At 38.2% G+C, this 22,704-nt stretch overlaps 3 protein-coding genes across 5 annotated transcripts in view; all 3 read left to right on the top strand.

Annotated features, from left to right (window-relative positions):
- Positions 1-10,281, top strand: part of LOC124102509 (probable E3 ubiquitin-protein ligase HERC6) — a 56,478-nt gene extending 46,197 nt beyond the window's left edge. For 2 of the 3 annotated variants that reach the window (XM_046458850.2, XM_046458849.2), the window contains 2 exons: positions 17-119; positions 1,787-2,540. In XM_046458850.2, the coding sequence (XP_046314806.1) occupies positions 17-119; positions 1,787-2,010 (327 nt within the window). In that variant the 3' untranslated portion in view covers positions 2,011-2,540. Of the gene's footprint in view, positions 1-16; positions 120-1,786; positions 2,541-10,048 lie in introns of those variants that run through there. The other variant, XM_058583860.1, reaches the window with a different exon arrangement.
- On the top strand, positions 2,661-4,544 carry LOC124102510 (homeobox protein NANOG). Its single transcript, XM_046458853.2, has one exon. It carries the CDS (start codon positions 3,358-3,360, stop codon positions 3,877-3,879), a length of 522 nt encoding a protein of 173 aa, XP_046314809.1. The 5' UTR covers positions 2,661-3,357; the 3' UTR covers positions 3,880-4,544.
- A 137-nt stretch (positions 10,282-10,418) lies between the features above and the next one.
- The window catches only part of Herc5 (HECT and RLD domain containing E3 ubiquitin protein ligase 5), a 55,224-nt gene continuing 42,938 nt past the window's right edge, over positions 10,419-22,704 (top strand). Inside the window, exons 1-8 of the mRNA XM_046458848.2 lie at positions 10,419-10,759; positions 13,220-13,340; positions 14,156-14,232; positions 16,612-16,833; positions 18,570-18,661; positions 18,883-19,013; positions 21,015-21,160; positions 22,228-22,304. Coding sequence (XP_046314804.1) covers positions 10,495-10,759; positions 13,220-13,340; positions 14,156-14,232; positions 16,612-16,833; positions 18,570-18,661; positions 18,883-19,013; positions 21,015-21,160; positions 22,228-22,304 — 1,131 coding nt within the window. The 5' untranslated portion in view covers positions 10,419-10,494. The remainder of the gene's footprint in view (positions 10,760-13,219; positions 13,341-14,155; positions 14,233-16,611; positions 16,834-18,569; positions 18,662-18,882; positions 19,014-21,014; positions 21,161-22,227; positions 22,305-22,704) is intronic.

Here is a 22,704-nt window from a genome sequence, read left to right as displayed (position 1 = left end):
TTCCCTTTCTCTCAAGAATTCCCAGTATTATGACGGGTACTACAGATCACATCCAACTATACAGATGTTTTGGAAAGCTTTCCACAAGTTAACTTTGGATGAAAAGAAAAAATTCCTCCGTAAGTACTGCAATATCAGAGAGGCCTACAATTTTATATCTTTTAAGACAATTATCTTGTTTGCAATGAAGTCAAGTTCTTAATGGTAGGTCATGTGTGTTAATGGCAGAGTAAGGAGTAGGACCAGGTTCCCTGCCTTCTAGAACAGCACTCTTTTCCTTACACAATCCTGTTTCCCATTTTAAAAAATAAAAGAAGCCGGGCACGATGGCATATGCCTGTAATCCCAGCAGCTTGGGAGGCTGAGGCAGGAGGATTGCAAGTTCAAAGCCAACCTCAGCAATTTAGCAAGGACCTAAGCAACTTAGCAAGATCCTGTCTCAAAATATAAAAAGGATTAGGGATGTGGCTCAGTGGTTAAGCACCCCTAGGCTCAATCCCTGGTACAAAAAAATAAATAAATAAGAGTAACAGACATATTGCTATTTTACAAAGTCTTCCACACTAACTAATCCCATTTTTAGACTGTGACCTCCTTCCTTATTCCAGATGGTTTTGTTGTTGTTTTGTTTTTTACTTTGTTTTGATATAGAGGCTCACTAAATTGCTTAGACCTTGCTAAATTGCTGAGGCTGGCTCTAAACTTGTGATTCTCCTGCTTCAGCCTCCCAAACTGCTGAGATTATAGGTATGTGCCAACAGGCCCACCTCAATTTTTGATACACACTTTGTTATTTTTGTTGCCACTGAATATATTGTTGCGAATAATTGTGAGTTCTTCACTAACAAGTCCAAACTACCTTTTTAATCCTCACTTACAGGGAAACTTGCTTTATCCCAGCGCTTCAACTGTCTGTATTTTCAATGAGTTCACTTATATCATCCCCCCTTGGCTTTTCCCTCTACCTATTGTATTGGCCTACAATAAAGCAACCTAGTCAAGAACAAAGAAAATTACTTTTATTTGGGGCTAATTAGGATTGAAATTTGGGAGAACACAAATTCAAACAACAGGTATGCACCAAGGTTTTACAGATGGTAGCTGTATTTATACCTTTAAATTGCAAGTGGGTTGGGAATTAGGGCCCTTGTTAGTCAGGAATTATGATTAGTGCTGGCCAAAGTTAAGTCATCTTAAAAGAAAGGGATTGGGTGTAGTTTCAGTCTCTGGGTAGTTTGGGGGAAGGGGTCCACTGTACAGAAGGTCAACAAAGGTTAACAGTGTTTCAAAGGCCAGCTCCAAGGATGGGCATGTCTGCAGACCAGTTCAAAGGTTCAGCTATGCACTTGTCTGAGATCTGGTTAACCTCGTGATTTCATTTTTGGTGCTCTGAGCCAATGCTACTCCATTTTGTTTTTCCTTCACACTTGAAAGCTCATCCAGCTCCTACTAGAGAACTAGCCAGTGTGACCTCTCTGAGGTCTCCCTGACCAGGCCAACATGCCATCTCTCCCTGCCCTGAGTCTCAGTTCCTCCAGTTGACTCTTAAACTTGTATTTCCTAGTCGAGCTAAATTAAACTTCTTTATATCTTGCTATTATATTTTCATGTATGTAATTTCCTGGCAATTAGATCATGAACTCATGGAGGGCAAAAACCAAATGTCCATGATTTTTCTAGCTCTTTCTACATGTGAACACTCAACATTTAGTAAATGTAATCATTAATTTTCATAAGTTTTGCTCTTTTCTATGAAGTACCTTAACCAAATTGCATTCCTTTCTAGTGTTTCTTACAGGATGTGATAGGCTGCAAGTAATAGGCATACAGGATGTAGGGATAAGATTTCGCTGTCCCACAACTTTCAGTGAAAACGACTGTCCAAGATCATTGACATGTCATAGTATTCTAGACCTGCCTAAATATTCTACAATGGAAAGAATGGAAGAAGCACTTCAAGTAGCCATCAACAAAAGCAGAGGCTTTGTGTCACCCATGGTCACATTGTAATGATCACCTTTCAGAGTCTCATGAAGGCCTCAGGCACTCAAGCCTCTCAGTATTATCAACAATAGTATTTTCTGCTGGGCAAGGCATAGGCCTGTAATCCTGGTGGCTCCAGAGGCTGAGTCAGGAGGAGTGCAAGTTCAAAGCCAGGATCAGCAACTGGGTGAGGCCTAAAGAAATTTAGTTAGACCCCGTCTCTAAATAAAATATAAAAATGGGCTGGGGAGGTAGCTTAGTGGTTAAGTGCCCCTGGGTTCAGTCCCCAGTACCAAAAAAAAAAAAAAAAAAAAGAGAGAGAATAGTATTTTTAGTTTAACAAAATTATGTACAACAACATCTCCTGTATCCCTAACTTTGCTATTAGAATGTTTGCTTTTACTGAATTATTTCCTGAACAATTTAAAAATAAACTGAATATGAATAATATTGATATTTTTAAAAAATTATTGTACCTCTAATATACTGCCTGCAAGTCTGAAAGCCTGTCAAGTTTGAAAAAAATAAATAAAATGTTAACTATGTTTATGTTTTAAGGCTATGTAGATGCATATTTTATGTTACATAATATCTCAAGTTTTTATTTTAGCAGTTTGCTGGATAGAAAAATTTAAATATTAAAGGATTCATTAAATCATTGAAAAATCATTCTAAAAGCAGTTATAATTATTTTGGTGAAACACTGAGCCCAAGCAGGAACTCCTACTTAGAGTTGGGGAAATGTGAAGTTAAAATGTGTCATTATTGTGGCTATAGAGTAAATTAAGGGAGTTGTAACTGCCATAGCAAATAACTAATGAATTTTGTGGACCAGTTCTACCTAATGTTAAATTTTAAATTATTATGTAGCCAATGGAATATTACTCGGCCTCAAAGAATGAAACTATAGCATTTGCCAGTAAATGGATGGAACTGGAAAATAACATACTAAATGAAATAAGCCAATCCCAAAAAACCAAAGGCTGAATGTTCTCTCTGATATGTGAATGCTAGCCCCTAACAAAGAAAGGTAGAGAGGGGAAATAGAGAAATTCATTGTATTAGACAAATGGGAATAAAGAGAAGGAAGGAGAAATGGGATCAGGAAAGACAGTAGAATGAATAAGGCAGAACTTTCCTATGTGCATATATGAATACACAACCAATGTAACTCCATATTATGTTCAACCACAAGAATAGGATCAAAATTATAATGGACTGAGACTTCTACTGGATTGGGTTGCCTGCTGAGGCGAAGACTGGCTTCATTCTGGCTTCTTGATTTTTTTTTATCAGATCTTCATTTTCTTAGGTCTTTACCTAAGTTTTAAAGACTTGTTCTTTTTATCTTTTTTTTTCCTCTTTTTGAGGAACATGAGCATGGATCCGGCTTTTCCGCAAAGTTTGCCTTGCTTGGAAGCATCTGATTCTAGGGTCTTTTCACCAATACCTGTGATTAATGGTCCCGAAGAAATTTATCCACCTGTTCAAATGTCATCTGCTGAGATGCCCCTCACAGAGACTGCAGTCTCTCCCTCTCCATCCTCCATGGACCTGCTTATTCAGGATAGCCCTGATTCTTCTACCAGTCCCAAAGTGAAACCATCCACTTCTGTACAGGAAAGCACAATAAAGAAGGAAGACAGTAAGATCCAGGTCAAGAAACAGAAGATGCGCACAGTGTTTTCTCAGACTCAGCTGTGTATACTAAATGACAGGTTTCAGAAACAAAAATATCTCAGCCTCCAGCAGATGCAAGAACTTTCTAGCAATCTGAACCTTAGCTACAAACAGGTTAAGACCTGGTTCCAAAACCAAAGAATGAAATGCAACTGGCCAAAGATGGTGAAAGCCATAGGTATTTTAGTACTCCACAATCCATGGATTTATTCCTAAATTACTTTCTTAACAGGCAGTCTGAAAATATGTAAGGATGGGTACATGATTCATTTTTGGTCTGGGCAGTGGCTAAATTCCTTCCTTGAAGGATTTTTTTTAAAGAGATAGAGAATTTTAATATTTATTATTATTTTTTTTTTTAGTTTTCGGCAGACACAAAAATCTTTGTTTGTATGTGGTGCTGAGGATTGAACCCAGGCCGCACGCATGCCAGGCGAGCGCGCTACCGCTTGAGCCACATCCCCAGCCCCTGAAGGATTTTTTTAATATTTATTTTTTAGTTTTAGGAGATACAATATCTTTATTTTATTTTTATGTGGTGCTGAGGACCAAACCCAGTGCCTCACACTTGCTAGGTGAGCATTCTACCACTTGAACCACAACCACAGCCCGATTTTCTTTTTCTTAACTTTGGAGCTGTATACTTTTCTGCTTGATATCCTGGTTCTCATTGTGCTACTGTGCCAATTTGAGGATTTTGAGTCTGATTAGAGACTCATCAAAGACAAGTTTTTGTGTGTATATGGTGCTGGGGATCAAACTCAGGGCCTCATGCATGCTAGGAAAACATTCCACCACTGAGCCATATCCCAGCCCTCAAAGAGATTTTTTGGTGTGTGTGTGTGTGTGTGTGTGTGTGTGTGTATGTATGTATATATATATATATATATATATATATATATCTGTTGATAGATCTTTATTTTATCTATTTATATGCAGCGCTGAGAACTGAACCCAGTGCCTCACATATGCCAGGCAAGGGCGCTAGCGCTGAGCCCCAGTCCCAGCCCCAGCCTAAAGAAGTTTTAATAGCCTTGCTTGCTACAGGCAAGATGTCTCTGGCTACAGATAAGAACTATTACTAGTTTGGATATCTTTTTTTATTTTTTATTTTTAGATGTTGATGGACCTTTATTTTATTCATTCATTTATATGTGGTGCTGAGAATCGAACCCAGTGCCTCACATATGCTAGGCAAGCACTCTTCCACTGAGCCACAACCCCAGCCCCTAGTTTGGATGTCTTTAGGATATAGAGTCTTCACCTTAAGAATAGGAAGTAAAAAGTACAAAGAAGTATAAGAAGGATTAGTTCTACTTTCTGCTACTGGAAGATTTTACTTATTAAAAAGTCAGTTGTTGCTGGGCATGGTGGTGCACACTATAATCCCAATGGCTCAGGAGGCTGAGCATGAAGACTCTGACTTCAAAGTTAGCCTCAGCAACTTATCAAGTCCCTAAGCAACTCAGACCGTGTCTTTAAATGAAGTATAAAAAGGGCTGGGGATATGGTTTAGTGGTTGAGTTCCCCTGGGTGGTTCAATCCCTGGTACCAAAAAAGGCAGTTGTTGAGGTGAAGAGTGAAGGGTTAAGCTACATAATGTGCTTCATTGATTTCCTCCACCTGTTTGGACTCTTATTTTACTCTAATGCCTAATTTGCTCATTAATATTTGTAGAAAGATACTTAAGATATTTTATACTTAGTCACATTCTGATAAATCAGTACCCATTTGGCTAATTTAAGTACAAATGAATAAAAGATCTATTTTACCTTTAAAAAAAATATAATGGGCTGCAACCCATGTATGTATAATATGTCAGAATACATCCTATTGTCATGTATAGCTAAAAGCAACAAATAAGAATAAAATAAATAAAGATTTTTTTAAAAGTAAAAAAAATTATTATGTAGCTTTGAAATGATTCCAAATACAAAATTTGCCATATTTCCTATTTCTCTATTTCCCCTCCCTACCATTCCTTGTTAGGGACTAGCATTCACATATCAGAGAGAACATTCAGCCTTTGGTTTTTTGGGATTGGCTTATTTCACTTAGTATGTTATTCTCCAGTTCCACCCATTTACTGGAAAATGCCATATTTTTTCTGTGATAACAACTTGAAGGGTAAGCCCCTTGCTATGAGAATGTTATATCATGCTTTATCAGAACCCATATGTGAGTTTCTGACTTCAACCATTAGACTCCAAAATATGTATTAAACTCAAAGAGTTTGGCAGATACTTTGAGAGCTTAGGTTGTGGCAAACCACACTGTGTTGGCCACTTCTCCAAAGATCGAGAGCTTCTGCCAGGCAGGGCTGTCCAGGTAGCCTTTGAGCCAAGTCCCAAAGCCTGGCCAGGCAGCACCAGCACTGCCCACATGTCTAGTCTCTGCTGAGAACTACTCTTACGCAGGAATACTTGAAACAATCAAACTTTTACTTTCCATCCTAATTGTGCCACTGTAGACTTTAATAATTAGACTCCAATGAAACTGGAACTTACACACTATGTGGTTTATGTATCTTCCCTATTGAATATATTCTCTGTGAAATTTATTTCCAATATTATTCTCCTCAAACATAAAAAAAAAATCTTTGTGTGGCAGTAAAATGTGTGTTTCATAAAAATCATACTTTGATCATCTCCTTATTTTAACTGTACAAAACAAAGTATAGCCAGGCATGGTGGCACACATCTGTAATCTCAGCAACTCAGGAGGATTGCTAGTTCCTAGGCAGCCTCAGCAACTAATAGAGGCCTAAGCAACTTAGTGCCTGTATCAAAATAAAAAATAAAGGGCTGGGGATGTGACTCAGTGGTTAAGCAACTCTGGGTTCAATCTCTGGTACTTTAAAAAAAAAAAAAAAGTAAGTGTAAGTTGTTCTACAAATTCCTGCTGCTGTCCTAACCATTCCAGAAGCCTTGTGTTAGTGGTACTAGTGGTAGCTGGGGAAATGGAAGACTATGGGGCCAAGTCCATACTGGATTTTGATGTGAAAAAAGGACAGAGGTCACCTGAAGACATACAGAACAGAGAGAACTTGCCAGGGTTACCAGATATAACAGGTCCAGTAAAACTATAAGCCCTCAAAGAAATCCTGAGTTACTTTAGATTTGTCTGTTTTCAACGTTAATAAGTGGAATAATTCTATTTGAATTAGATTTATTCTATTTGAATTTTAAAGAAAAAGGTAATCAGGCTGGGGATGTGGCTCAGTGGTAGGGTGCTTGCCTAATGTGTGAAGCCCTGGGTTCAATCCCCAGTACAGAAAGAAAAAAATAATAAAGGTAATCTCTAAATTTAAGGGTTCCCCAGTACCTGATCTTTTACTACCATTACTTTTTTGTTTGTTTGTTTTATTTAATGCAAATGGGTGAATTGTTCTAAACAGTTAAGGGAAAAAACAGTATTAATTCGATACATAATCCTTCAGAAAGCCAGGGAAGAAGGAACACTTCCCATTTAGTTTTGTTTTGTTTTGGTTTGTTTTTTTTACCTCAGCAATACCCCAGTATCAAAAAGAGGCAAGCCAGGTGTGGTGGTATAAGTCTATAATCCCAGCTACACAGAGGTTGAGGCAGGAACATTTCAAGTTGCTTGGGCAACTTGGTGAGACTCAATTTCAAAATAAAATAAAAAGGGATGGGGATGCAGTACCTGCCTAGCATGTCTGAGGCCCTGGGTACAATCCCCAGTGCTGTGGGGGAAAAAAAAAAAAAAAGAACAAAATAACAGAGATACAAAAATCCAAATTTTAAAACACTGAACACAAAGCAACAAAACAAAATGGGTAGTGCCTATGAGCAAGGCTAGGCTAATTTCTAGTTATTAGCCTAGAAATGCATTAAAAAGTCGATTATATTTTACCATATTAACAGGAAAAAATACAATTAGTACAGACAGAAAAATAACTTGACAAAATCCAACACCTACCCATGCATGATAAATATTCTCAGCACACAAGGACTAGAAGGGAACTTTGCCAACCTGATAAAGCCTGCGTAGTTAAGCTCATACTTATTGGCAAAAGACTTAATGCTTTCCTACTAACACCATCTCTCGGAATCTATACAAGAGGACAAAGAAAATAAAAGGCATAGAGATTGGATAGGAAGGAATAAAATTGTCTTATTTGCAGAATCTACAAAAACTAGAACTATTAAGTAAATATAGAAAGGTCTCAGGATTCAAGGTCACTGTATAAAAGATAAATTGTATTTCTATATAGTCACAAGAGTCATAAATTGAAATTTGAAAAAAGTGTCATTTACAATATCAAAAAAACAAGAAATATCTAAGGATAATTTTAATAAATATGTATGACTATACACATAACATTATAAAATATAATTGAAAGAAAGCTTTGAATTAATGTAGAGGGAGAGATCATGTTCACTGAAAAAAACACCAATTCTTCCAAAATTCATATATAAATATGTGTGTATATATGTGTATATATATATGTATACTCTCTCTCTCTCTCACACACACACACACACATATATATATATATATATGGGTTTTGTTTTTTTTTTTGAGATGATCTCACTATGTTTCCAGGCTGGCCTTTAACTCCTAGGCTTAAGCTTTCCTCTAGCCTCAAACTTCAGAGCAGCTGGGGCTTCTAGCTAATGCACTCTGCTAAACTGATAATTCAATGCAATCTCAAACAAAATCACAACAGTCTGTTTCGTAGAAATTGATCAATTTGATCATCAGTTGATCCTAAAGTATATATAAAAATGCAAAGGATCTAGAATAAGCAAATTATACTGAAAAAAGGACAATGCTGATATGCTCATATGAACTGATTTTTAAAAATATTTTATTAGTTATTGATGGAATTTTATTTATTTATTTATTTGTATGTAGTGCTGAGAATCAAACCCAATGCCTCACACATGTAAGGCAAGTGCTCTACCACTAAGCTACAATCCCAGCCCTTATCATATGAACTGAATTTGAGACTCAGGATTTATAGTAAACAAGACAGTGTGTGGGTAGAGTAAAACAGATATATAGGTCAGTAGATCATATGGAACAATTAAAAATCCAGAAACAAATCACGCAAATTAATGGAGATAGGCAAAGCTGGAACAAGTAGAAGTCCACATGGAAAAAAATAAATACTACCTTTACTCTCTCCCCACACTATAAAGAATAATGTGTTTGAAATACAATAAAGACCTAAATCTGTAAAACTTCTTGAACACAAGTGAGAATATCTTGCAATCTTGTGTTCAGCAAAGTTTTCAGGTGAAAAAACAACACAAAAGGAAAAAATGAAAGAACTGCATAAAATATAACTAGCTCTTCAAAAGACAATTTTAATAAAATGAAAAAGTAAGCCACAGACTGGTAGAAAACATTACAAAATATATATTTAAGGGGCTGGGCTGTAGCTCAGTGGTAAACTGCTTGCCTTGCATGTGTGAGGCACTGGGTTCGATCCTTAGCACCACATAAAAATAAAGATACTGTGTGTTCATCTGCAAATAAATAAATATTTAAAAATATATAAATATTTAATAAAGGATATGGTATAAAACATCTGAAGAACTCTAATATTATATAGAAAGAACCCTCAGATACGTGAAGCCATTGATTTACTAAATGGGCAAAAGATTTCAATAAACCTTACTTCACCAAAGAGAGAGCATAGATAGCAAAATAAGTACACTCAAAAGACACTCAGTATCATTAATCATTAGGGAAATTAAAATTAAAACCAAAACAAGATTACACTACAACTCTTAGCAAAAGTTACACTACAACTGTTAAATGTGGAATGACATAAAATGCTGGAGAGAATGTAAAATTGTCCAAGCACTTCAGAGTACAAGCACTTAGCAGTTTCTTTTGAAGATATCCAACCGTTTATCAAAAAATACAGCAATTCCACTTATAGGTATTTAACCAGAGGAAATGAAAACATTTGTTTCCTCAAAGACTTGTGCACAAATATTCATAGTAGCTCTATTCACTGTAGCCCCAAACTGGAAAGGACTAACACGACCATCAATTAGTGAATGGATAAATAAATTGTGATATATCCATATGACAGAATGCCGCAAAGCAGTAACAAGGGAGGATACTTGGGCAACACAAAAGGATGAATCTCAAAACATTATGCTAAGTAAAAAGATCAGACACAAAAGACTACTTTGGTATGATTCCATTGTATAAAATTCTAGAAAAGGCCAAACTATACTGACAATAGGACAGATCACTGTTTACAAGGCACGAAGATGCGAAGGTGGGTGGGGTGAGAAGGGGGTGGAATGACTGCCCAGCTTTCTTCTTCAGTTTCATTTCCGTTCTATGGTTTGAACCTGGAACAGACGCTAAATAAACTTTAGCTTCGGTTTTCACCCTACAGCCTTCTCTAGAATTGGCAAGCGTCCGGGTGCCTCCTGGCGGAATTGCAGTTTCCTCGAAAGCCATCCAGTCCAGGAATTCAGGTGGCCGTGGTCCAGCCCGGAGACGACCTCCTCGGCCCACTTTACCACCTACCAGAGACTTCTTTCTCGAACCGCCTCCCAAGCCTTTCGAAACGCTCGAGTTTCCCTTTTAATTTCCTTTTCGCCTTACAAATAAAAAACCAAAACAAAACAGTTTCGTTTTCTCCGTTGACTGCTGGCCCCGCCCCCAAACAGCACGTGGGGAGCCCGGCGTCCGGGCAGGGGCGGGGCCGAATCTGGGACGCCGCTGCGCTAACTCCAGCTCCACAGGCGACCCGGGGCTGGAGACTGGCGCTCCTCGGCGTTCTCCTGTTGCCTCGCGGCCGCAGAGCCAAAAAGAAAAAAAAAAAAACAAAAAGTAGTGATGGAGCCGAGGCTGCGGAGGAGGTCGCGGGGCCGCGCGCGCTCGAATCCCGGCCGGGCTGCCGCGTCCAGCTCCGTGGAGCCGCACTGCGCTGGACTGTGGCTCTTCCCCAGCGCCTCGGGTCTCCGCAGCGCGCTACTCCGGAGGTCCGAGACTACCCGCCAGATATGCTGCACGTCGAGGCGCCTAGCGGTGCTGGAGCGCGGCGGGGCTGGCGTCGAGATCCACCAGCTGCCGCCGAGGAGCGACGGGGCGAGGAAGCCCAGTAAGTGGGGCGTGCGGGAGGTATCCGCTCGGTCTTGAGTTGGGAGGGAGGCGTGGCTGGCACTGTCGCTTTCCCTGAGAGGGGCTGGAGTGCGATGTGCTGTGCTTGGCCTGGTACGGGTGGGAGCGGTCGGAAGGGCATTTGGCTTGCGGCTGTGTCTGGGGCGGCGGACGCGCGCCCGGCTCAGGTGGTCTCGCGGTGCCGCGCACCTGAACTTTTCTTTACCCCGGTCCCCACTGGTCGCGGAGTTCGCAGGATGTTGGTCAGAATTGGACCGTCCTTTGCAAACGGACCCGCGTGGGAGTGTACGGAGAGCATCTTCAGCTTCTTAAGCCATGGTCCTTTTATAAGTGGTTGCTGTTCAAAGTTGTTTCCACCTCCCCCCGCAACACACACCACCACCTACTCTCCCCGATTTTGTGAGCCTTTTAGAGGCTTCAGTTATCTTTATCCGCGACAGTATAACATTGGCCTTCAGTTGCACTTCCATCAGATCCTAATCCCCGTACAAGTTAGGTATAGTGGTTCTGATTTATCTTATTGATCTTCAGAAAATTCTGGTCTGAAGTAAATAGTGTCTTACTGTTGTGTTGTTTTGATTTTTTTAAAATATTTTTTAGTTTTCGGCGGACACAACTTGTTTTGAATTTAACTGGCGTGAAATCGAGCATTTTTTCAGTTCTCCATTGGCCATTTGCATTCCTTTTTCGGCCAACTGCCTGTTCAAATCCTTACCTGGCTTTTAAAACATTGAGTTATGGATCTTTTTTTTTTTCTTATTTATTTGTAAGAGCAATTTGGATATTGAATAATAGCTCTTTGCCTCTCGTATATGTTGTGATATTTTTCTGCCTTGCCTTTTGTTGACCTTATTTCTTCCTGTGCACAATTTAAACTTTTAAAATCATCTATCCGACTTTTTCTTTTATGGAGGTGTGTGGATTTTTAAGTTAGAAATTTATGAACCCTCTGAGATATAAGGTAGTGATTTTAAAGCGGTATTTTTTTGTGGCGGGGTGAGGGCCGGGGTTGCTCTACAACTGAGCTACACCCCCAGACCTTTTTTTTTTTTTAATATTTATTTTTTAAGATGTAGTTGGACACGATGCCTTTATTTTCTTTTTATGTGGTGCTGAGGATGGAACCCAGGGCCCCGCACGCGCTAGGCAAGCGCTCTACCGCTGAGCCACAACCCCAGCCCCCACCCCCAGTCTTTTTTGTTTTCGAGTTAGGATTTCCCTAAATTGCTCAGGCGGCCCTCGAATTTGCTATCCTCCTGCCTCAGTTTCTCAAGGAGCTGGTATATAGACTTGCGCCACCGCGCCCAGCTTAAAAAGTTTTATTTTTAAAGTTAAAATTTGTTATGTTTGGAATTGATTATGATGGGTCTGAATTTATTCGGTTTTTTCCCCCAGAGGACTGAATATGATTATCCAGTACCATTTCTTGAATATCCCTCTTTTTTTTAACTGATTTGAAATGCTTAGTCTATAAAAATGCATTAAAAGATAAGTAAAAGAAGGGGGGGATTAATCTGTTGGGCCATTTTTGTTCCTCTAGTACTTGTAAAATGGTTTGTGCTTTTGAGATTTTCACATTAGAATTAAAGAGTGAAACAAAGTCCCCAAACTATCCTCTTAATTTTTGTGAACAAACTAAGTGAGATGAAATAGTAATTGTTGAGCAATTTAAATTCTTTCTAACTTTTGGAAAGGACTAATTATGCCCTAGTGCCAATAAAAATTTTTTTCCATGGTTTCCCCCTTTAAAAATATTCCCCCCAAACACAATTCTTGCTTTTAAATATAGGCATTAGCTTTTGAGGGGAGCTTTCTGTGGGTGTTTATTATTGGTTTTGGATAGCATGTCTCAGAATACACAATATATTCTTGAAATGAGTTATGTTACTCTAAAATTATGTTTTCTTACCTAGTTTTTCATTTGTCTCTTTAAATCTAATTTGTCTCAGTTTATTAAAAAAGGATTTAAACTGGGCAAGTAGGTGAATGCCTGTAATCCCAGCAGCTCTGGAGGTTGAGGCAGGAGGATCAGGAGTTCAAAGCCAGCCTCAGCAATTTAAAGAGGCCCTAAGCAACTTAATGAGACCCTGTCCCAATATAAAATGAGCTGGGGAGGTGGCTCAGGGGTTAAGCACCCCTGCTACCCAAAAATGTTTTTAAAGATTTAAAAGCAAGATATTTAATTGACTATGGTAAGGTTCTATTTTATGTAAAACAAAGAATAAATCAGTGCTTTCCCAAATCTAAAAATGTGCATTGGCAAGAAAATTGTTATTTCTTATTTGCTTCATATACTTGAGTTTTCTTAAAGAGAAAATCATGTTAAGTTGAAGATTGTCTAGTTTAACTTTTTTCCAGGCATTTTAAGTGTATTATAATGAAATCAATAATAGTAGTAGATAATAACTGATAACAGTTTCTTGTTGAATTTGCTCTTCAGAGTGTATTAAGTTAGGGAAAAAAATGAAGATACATTCCATGGACCAAGGAGAAGAGCATATGTTGATTCTGTCCTCAGATGGAAAGCTGTTTGAATACAATTATAGCATAGAACACCCAAAGTAGGTAACTTTTTTTTTTCTTTTATTAAATGGTTTTACTTTCACCTGAAAGGCAACAGTAATTTTGTAGTAAAATTTTACACTATATGATTCCTGTCCTCTGCTCTATATAGTAGCATCTTAAGGAAGATTTTCAATTCTACCAATATTGCACAGGTCATTAAAATAAGGTGGAAATTACAAACTTATGTATATTAATGTTCATTAATAATATTATTTTATTACACACTGTATAATTATATTATGCATTATATACTGAAGTTTTTATAGGTGTTCCCAGTCTGGAATAATGGGACAAAATAATGTGTTAAATAGTGATGAATTCTAAACTGACCAGTGAATTCCATCTATACCATACAAACCCGTATTCTGCTGTAGCTATCATGTTGTTTTGGCATTTGAAATGTTTGATTAGTTTCTCTAGCCCCAAATTGAACTTTGACATTCATCACATTGTTTGATACTCATGATAATCCTATATGGTATTTCCAGAAATAAGTTTTTAAACCTAGGAAAAAATGCATTATCATGAAGTGATTTGTGAGACTTTTTTCCTAGTAGATCGCATGAATTAGAACTTATTTTCAACTTGCATTTATTTCTGCATGTTAAAATTGTTTACATAAGTAGAGTATTTTAGACTCATTATATTATAAATATATCATGCTTTATATTTTCTTCAAAGTATTTTTACAGTTCAGTGTATTGAATGTGAAGTGGTAAATTTAAAGTTGTTTTTCTTGACTTCATTCCTAATTACATTATTAGTTCTAACAATCATTATGACTTTCATAAACTATCTTTTCTTTGATCAGGTTTCAAAGCATTTTGCAAGAAAAATATATAATTCAGATCACATGTGGAGGTTATCATTCTCTTGCATTATCAAAAGGTAATTTTTGGAATATTCCGTAAGTAGTAAATACATGTATCTGTAGAACCAGTCAAATAGATATACCTCATTTTGTGACAAGACAGAAATGTAGTTTTGAATTTGATATGATTCAGAGTTGTGTGTGTTTATTTTTGTTTTGCTTTGTTTTTTTGTGCTGGGGATTGAACCTAGGGGTGCTTAATCACTGAGCTGTGTTTCCAGCCCTCTTTAATTTTTTTATTTTGAGCCGGGACCTTGTTATGTTGCTCAGAGCCTCACTGAGTTGCTGAGGCTGACCTCAAACTCAAATCATCTTGTCTCAGCCTCCTGAACACTGGGATTACAAGCATGTGCACCCAGCCAGAGTATATATATATTTTTTTTTTTTTTTGGTACTGGGGATTTAACTTGGGGCACTTAATTCCTGAGCCACATCCCCAGCCCTTTTCATATTTTTATTTTGAGACAGGATCTCACTAAGTTCATTAGGTCCTTACTCAGTTATTGAGCCTGGCTTTGAACTCCTGATCCTCCTGCCTCAGCTTCCTGTGCTGCTGGGATTACAGGTGTGTGCCACCATGCCTAGCTAACGTAGTGCTCTTAAAGGGTGCAAAATGAGAGAGAATTCTTGGGTCTCTAAAATCTTCAGATTTCTAGAATCAACTGTTTCTACATTTTATTCCAGGCTTTTATTTTGCAAATATGAAATAGTGAAGAATTTCTGAATAATCAAAAACATTCCTTCTGGAATCTGGTCCTGGCCCTGGCCACCCTTTTCCAGAACTGTTTTTTCCTTTTCCTAACACTCTACTACCTTTCATTGTTGTAGTTGAGAATCTTCTAGTTCTATTGGGGGCCCGAGTTGCAGGCCTGTGTTACATATATCATCTTTTGAATTTCAGGATTTTCCCATACTTTCAGTGTTCCCTGTCAAACACTGATAGTATAAAATGGAAGCAGCAAACTTGACTATGAAAGGAATGGCTATAGGAGGGTGATAGAAGGAATTCAGGATCGAGGAAATTAAAAAAAAAAAAATATGACAGCTGGGTACAGTGGCATATACCTGTCTGTATTCCCAGCTACTTAGGAGGCTGAGACAAGAGGATCATAAGTTCAAAACCAATCTGGACAACTTAGCAAAACTCTCTCTCAAAATAAAAAATAAAAAGCTAGGAATATAGGTAAGAGGTAGAGCATTTGCCTAGCATGCATGAGGCCCTGAGTTTAATCCCCAGTACCACCCAAAAAGTGGGGGTAGGATAAATACATACATATGTGTGTGTGTGTGTGTGTGTGTATCAGCATACACATAAATATATGCTGAAGGCTCTGTTGTGGTTTGAGAATATGAACTTGTACTAGAAAAAATTGGCCATTTTGATCTCATCCATTAATGTCCAAACATTTCATATAGAGTATCTATTATGTTTGGACTGTGAAAATTACATACCTGTCTTGAAGAAGTCTGGAACCTAGTGACTTCAGAGGCTAAGGCAGGAGGATCACAACTTTGAGGACAACCTGGGCAACATAGTAAGATTCTGTCTCAAAGAAAAGAGAAAAAAATAAAAGTTACTGGTAAATCACAATACAGAAAAAAAATAAAAGAAAAGTAAAGAAGGGAACTGGTCATGCTCATCATTATATTCCTGATGGCTAATAGGCACTTGAAAATTCTACTTGAAAAAGAGATTCTACCCCATCGAATGGTATTCTACAAGGAGGTGATCATTAAACACTGGTTCTCTGATATGCTTTTTCAGATGCCATTGAATACTGACAGTTTCATTAGATAACCTAAAAAATTTCTTGAAAAATATGCTTCATATATTCAACTAGTTAAAGAAGAAGCTGTCTCTTTCAAAATACTGTACTGTGGCTTTTTTGTTTTGTTTTGTTTTGTTTTGTTTTGTTTTGAGTTGGCATCTCGCTTCATTCATTGCCCAAGCTGGTATGTTAAACTCCTGTGCTCAAGTGATCCTCCTCTCAGCCTCCTAAGTAGTTGCAAGTGTGTACCATCATGCCTGGTTTCAAGTGAATTTCTAAGTTGTTTATTTGGGATGTTTAGGCCCCTGAAAGGGAGAAAAGTAGAAGAAATACTAGTTCTGGGTTTTTTTTCCTCAGACTAGAATACTTCTGTTTTTCATGGGCCCGACATGTGGCTTTCTTAAAGTATTCCTTGAATCTGATCAAATATTTATATTCAGATAGCTTCATTATATCCCTTGAGATGAGGGATAAGGAAGTTACTTAACTGTTACTGCTAAAAAGAAGATTCTTCTGTGTTTTTCAGAGTTAGGCACAGGTCCTGAGAGATTTGTAAATATGAATGTAAGAAATGTGTAGTATACATAGTGCAGTTAATACGACTGAATTTTCTTTGTTTTTGTCAAGGTGGTGAGCTTTTTGCCTGGGGACAGAACCTGCATGGCCAGCTTGGAGTTGAAAGGATCTTTCCCTCAACCCCCATACCACAGATGGTGGAGAACCTCGCAGGAGTCCCTTTGGTTCAGATTTCTGCTGGAGAAGCCCACAGCATGGCCTTATCCATGTCTGGAAATGTTTATTCATGGGGAAAAAATAATTTTGGACAACTTGGCTTGGGCCACACCAAGAGTAAGGAACATTTTCAAATTCATATTATTAACAAATATATCTGTTAAATGGGAGATAATTGAACACAGACCTTCCTGTCACAGATGGTTTAGATCCTTGTGTTCATTTGTACTGGTCTTCATGATTTATCTGGCTTTAAGGCGGAATCTGTCCAAGAGACCATGTGGAAGTTGTTGATATAATCAAGGCCTGTGTAGGACAACAAGGGCATTGGATTAGGAATCAAAACACTGAGATTCTTCCCATTCTGCAGTTTACTTACTACAGGGCCTTGTCATGCCCTCACTTTCCTCTGAGCCTATTTCCTTTTTCTGGAAAGTGACAAGTTTTGACAAAATGACTTTTAAGATGTCTTTGAACGTAAAAACGCTGAAATTCTGTGTGGAAACTCACACATCCTGATCCTATTTTAAATGGTATTATTTATGTCTATATACACATTCACACAACCAAAAAAAATCATGTAATTGCCATTATTGAACTACCTCTACAAAGCATGGCAAAATTTCTCATGGTCCCAGATGACTTATTAGAATTCTCATGTGTAGTGAATTCTGTTTTATCTGGAAATGGTCAAATTTTGCATGTCTCCCTAACATGGCCCAATGCTAATTACACAGTATAACTCATAACTCAGTGTTGGAGAAGTATTCAGAAGGGATAAGAGTAAAGATATGGTTATACTGGGCATAGTGGCACATGCGTGTAATCCCAGTAACTCAAGAGACTGAAACAGCAGGGTCACAAGTTCAAGGGTAGCCTCAACAACTTAGCAAGACCCTATCTCAAAATACAAAATACTGGGGATGTAGCTCAGGGGTAGAGAGTCCCTGGGTTCAATCCCCAGTACCAAAAGACAGTAAAATGTGATTAAAAATTATTTTTTGCTGAATCTTTTGAGTGCCTTGGTGGGAAAATAATCATGAAGAAAAGGAAAAGTAACATGCGGTGAGAATGCTGTAGTAGAGAATTTTTTCTCCCTTTTGAATTGAACTGTACTACTGAGCCACATCCCCAGCCATTTTTAGTTTTCATTTTGAGACGAGGTTTCACTGAATTGCCAAAGCTGGCCTCAAATTCGTAATCATTCTGCCTCTCAAGATGCTGTAATTAATAAGTGTGAGGCACTATTCCTGGTGGAGAAAAGAATCTTCATGCTCATTAATGGTAGAGTGTTTTCCTAGCATGTTGTAAGACCCTGGGTTCTGGATTCACTCCCCAGAACCAGGAAAAAAAATGTAATTCTGGGCAAGAATTAGAAATATCTGATGTGTTGCAATTAAAATTAATCAAGTGAGTGGTGGTGCACATCTGTAATCCCAGCTACTCAGAAGGCTGAAGCAGGAGGATCATAAGTTTGAGGCCAACTTGGGCAACTTAGTGAGATCCTATCTGAAAATAAGAAGGGACCAATATGTAGCTCAATGATAGAGTACCCCTCAGTTCAATTCCTATAATCAAAAAAAAATTAAATGAGGTTGAAAAGAAAAGAATGAAATCTTGGGAAGTGGCTTGGCCCTTCCACATACATAGGTTACTAAGGGTGACCCTTTTGGCTACTGCCCCACTCTCAACTTTAGGGCTAGAACTTGGGCCTCAGTCTGCCAGTATAGATCTGAGCTTGTCAGAACCGGTTGAGCACTGCTGTTGCTAGGTTGAGAGGAAGTAGGCCAGGTAACCAGTGTGAAAACTCACTGCTTCTTTTTGGTCACTTCAACTGTTCTTTCCCTGCACAGATAGAGCAGCTCCTTGCCTTATTGAAACACCAGACAATAAGAAAGTTGAATTTCTCGCTTGCGGTGGTTCTCACGCTGCCTTGCTCACACAGGTAGGTTTACGTGGTCTCCTTTGACTGTACATCTAGAAGAACACTGTGTATGAGGCATTAATGTTATCCAGAAAAAAGGTGATCTCTTCCCGCAGTAGGACTGTTGTCCTGATAATTTGGAATCTTTACTTTGACAGTACTTTTATTCACTCTAGGAATTAGTGAATGTGCCTCTTTTATGGTATTTCCCCAGCATCTGACATGAAGTTCCCTTTCTGTAGGATGGGCTGGTGTTTACTTTTGGTGCTGGGAAATATGGGCAACTTGGTCATAATTCAACACAGAATGAGCTGAGACCCTGTTTGGTGACCAAGCTTGCTGGAAATAGAGTGACCCAGGTAGCATGTGGAAGGTAAGTTGCAAAGTGTCAATGAAAATATCAATGATATTAATGAACTTAGGTAATTTAATAAAATACCCATCTGTTTATAAATATCAAACATTTTCAAATGGGTGAAGAATTTATGTTATTAATCATAATAAATCTTTAAGTCTACATATTTGTTTTCTTTGACTTTGGTGGGGGGGTACTAGAGATTGAACCCAAGGCCTCGCTCATGCTGGGCAAAATGCTCTACCACTGAACTACACCTCCAGCCTTTTCTTGTTATTTTTTTGTTTTTTTAATGAGCAATTCACTTTTTCTTGTCTCTTTTCTGAAATATCTCTGTTAATTGTTCAGATGAACTTTCATCTTTAAGGAAAATAAATCATTTTTATTTGGGGAATGTAAATAATATAAGTCACAAAGGGTTATTTTTGGGTTCATTTGTGAAATCCTTACTATAAAAAATCCAGTTTATGTACATTCAGTCTGTAGACATACTCTGTTATGATCTCACACTAAAACTACATGAATGGTGATAATGTTAAGGTAGACCAAATTATTGGTGTAAGATTCTCTTAGCCAAAGCAATTCTTCTTAATGTATGTCACATTCCATCTTTCTCCTGTTTTCTTTGCCATACTGGGGATTGAACCCAGAGCCTCCTGCACACTAGACAAACATTCTATCATTGAGCTATATCCTAACAACATCCCAAGGACCCTCTCTCTCTCTCTCTCTCTCTCTCTCTCTCTCTCTCTCTCTCTTTTCTACTAGGGATTGAACCCAGGCACTTTACCACTGAGTTATATCCTGGTCCTTTTTATTTTGAGACAGAGTCTCACTGAGTTGCTTAGGGCCTCATTAAGTTGCTGAGGCTGGCTTTGAATTTGGAATCCTCCTGCCTCGGCCTCCTGAGCTACTAGGATTACAGGTGTACACCACTGCACCCAGCCTCAGTATCTCTTAATCAAAAAATGTTGCTACCACTTTAGGTTCTTCTTAACACATGTCACTTTTAATAGCATGTATTTTAAGAGAAGGAGCCACATTAGATCCCTAGTATAAATCAGGTTAATACCCCTACTAACATGGGGGAATTCACTAGAAACACACAAAACACTGCAAGTTGATATATTCAGTCACATTTATTACAGGAAAAGGGTAGTGGTTAGTAACAGTTGAAGGAAGAGAGGTGGAGGGCCAAGACTAGGAAGAGTCCGAATGCTGAATTTCTGGTTGTCTCCACTTGGAGCAGCTGTTACTTCCTCTGGAATACAGGAAGTATTGTTAAACTGGGAAACACCCGAGTCCACAGAGTTTTTATTGGGGGTTCACTGCTTAGGTATGATTAATTGTACCATTGCCAAGTAATTTAACCCAATCTCCAGCTCCTCCCTCCCATGGGTCTGGCTTACATCCCAGGCCAGGGGAGTTTGCCATTAGCCTCCAGTAGGAGTGGTCTCAGGGCTCCACTCTCAGTGCCAGACACTTCTCTTTCACCTGAAACGTACTGAGGATTTGGCAGTTACCACCCATAAGTTGGGGACAAGGGCAAACCTCTCTGAGCAAGATCAAATTGTTTACTACACACCAGTGTTGGAAGAGACCAGAGAACAAATCAGTGAGAAAACCAGTGTGGTAAATGTCTTTGAGAAATAAGTGGGAGCTCAGAGGAGGTCAGCTAATCCAGTCTTCTAGGATGGTAAGATGAGGAATTCAGAGATGGTTTCAAGGAGCTGGTCACTCTCAAGCTAAGGCTTGAAAAGGGAAGAGGAAAGGGAGGTGTTTGTTCCCAATAAAGGGAACACCATTTGCCAGTGTGTGACTCAAGGCCTTGAGTGGATACAGGCTTTCCAAAGTCTTCTCACTCTCACAGTAGGTTTCTTGGTTTCCAGATGGTTTTCATCCTTTGAGTGTTAGTTTTACTCTGATTGGGTAAGCTGATTTTGGCAATTTACTGTATTGCTAAATATTCTCATCATTGGGGAAAATTAAGAATTGACGGTATGTGCTTTTATTTAATAGGTGGCACACACTTGCCTATGTTTCCGATTTGGGAAAGGTCTTTTCCTTTGGTTTTGGAAAAGAAGGACAATTAGGAAATGGTGGAAAACATAATCAGCTGATACCTCTACCCATGAAATTGCCATCAAATGAAGAACTCAAATTTGGTAAATTCTATAGGAGTACAGGATTCAGCATAATGCCTTGTTAGAGAAAGTGATTTTTCTGAGGGCACGATATGACAAGGAAAGCAGTGTATGAGTATAAATGAGTTTCTGTGAACACTGGTTTTATTTTTTTTAAGTGTAAATAATTTTAAAGATTTCATTTAATTTATCAAATCAGAATAACCCTCATTTTTCTGCTTCTCCTTCAGATTAGGATTAATGTAAACTTGAATAATCACATAATAAAGCAGATATGGATTCAGAGATGTTTGATGATTTCAGTTTGTAAGAGACTTATTACATTCCAGGATGATTGGTTTTCCTACCTGGTTTAATTGACCCATAATCAGAAGTATGCTCCAAATCGGAAATGCTGAAAGTATGCTCAGCACGTACCTGTACTATCAGTCCTTGTAACGATTCTGAGATGTATTTTGTTATCCCCATTTTGCAGGAGGATACAGAAACCTGGAGAGCAAAAGGCTAGCTAGACACTTACTCAAAGCCAGGAAGAGGTCTAGCTGAAATTGAACCATGCTCCATGTAATCTCAGAACCCAGGCTCTGAAACACTGCAGTACAAGCACCTCAAAGTGCTTGGATTGTTTCTGAAAGCTTAGAATTCTCTCATTTCTTCTGGGGAAATGAACAGTAATTTGCTCAAGCAGTTCATATATTATCTTTGATTCTTTATAACATTCCATGCCTTGAAGTATTTATTCATATTCTTCATTCAGCAATAATTGGTTAAATATTATGATCGTGGTTTTTAAGAATGGGAGCTAGGCAACAGTTAATGAAATATTTGTTTATGCTCTATATAAACATTTATGTTAATTATATAAAACAGAAGCCACATGTCAACCTTATGTGTCACCTACGTTTGACAACTAGACTTTACCCTAAAGTATATACATCTCTACTTCTTAATTAGTGGGAAATGCACTGAGTTTTTGTCTATTAAAAACATAAAATGACAACATATAAGAAAAATCTGAGATTATTTACATTGAGTATACAGGTTTGTGCTAAGTGACATTCTGTATACGTTATGTGCATCCCTTTCAGAAAACCACAGCTCAGGAAAGGAGCTGATTATGATTGCTGGAGGAAATCAAAGCATTTTGCTCTGGATGGAAAAAGAGGTAAAATTAAATCTCTACATGTACTATCCTTGGTATTTTAAACAAAATAAAGGGTTCTGGAATCCAGGTTTGGCCAACTTAAAAGTCATTAGGTTACTAAGGTGACTTTTGGGGAATAGATGGGCATTGTTGATCCTTTACCATCTAAGCTAATTTATTTTACCTGCAAAAATCAACAGATTTGTCCCTAATGAATGTTGTTGAATCAGTATAATTTCCTCATACTCAACCTGTCTTTTGGTGGGCTTCTGGCTAGTAACATTGGTCAGGTCCTCATGAGCAGATAGGTACAATACTAAAAACACCTGAGGCTACGAGGCTTGTGAGTACTGGACCCTGGAAATCAGTTTCCTCCTCCTTATACACCCAGCCCTCTAGGAATGTCCTTTTAAGGTTGTCT

Source organism: Marmota monax, unplaced genomic scaffold, assembly GCF_021218885.2.
Source record: "Marmota monax isolate L192 unplaced genomic scaffold, Marmota_monax_Labrador192_F-V1.1 WCK01_AAM20220418_F8-fsc00002, whole genome shotgun sequence".
In the NCBI taxonomy this organism is placed as follows: domain Eukaryota; kingdom Metazoa; phylum Chordata; class Mammalia; order Rodentia; family Sciuridae; genus Marmota; species Marmota monax.
This window is presented reverse-complemented; position numbering and strand designations above follow the sequence as displayed.

Excerpts from the sequence above, each read along its gene's own strand:
- LOC124102510 (XM_046458853.2), top strand. The coding sequence starts at position 3,358 with ATGAGCATGGATCCGGCTTTTCCGCAAAGTTTGCCTTGCTTGGAAGCA.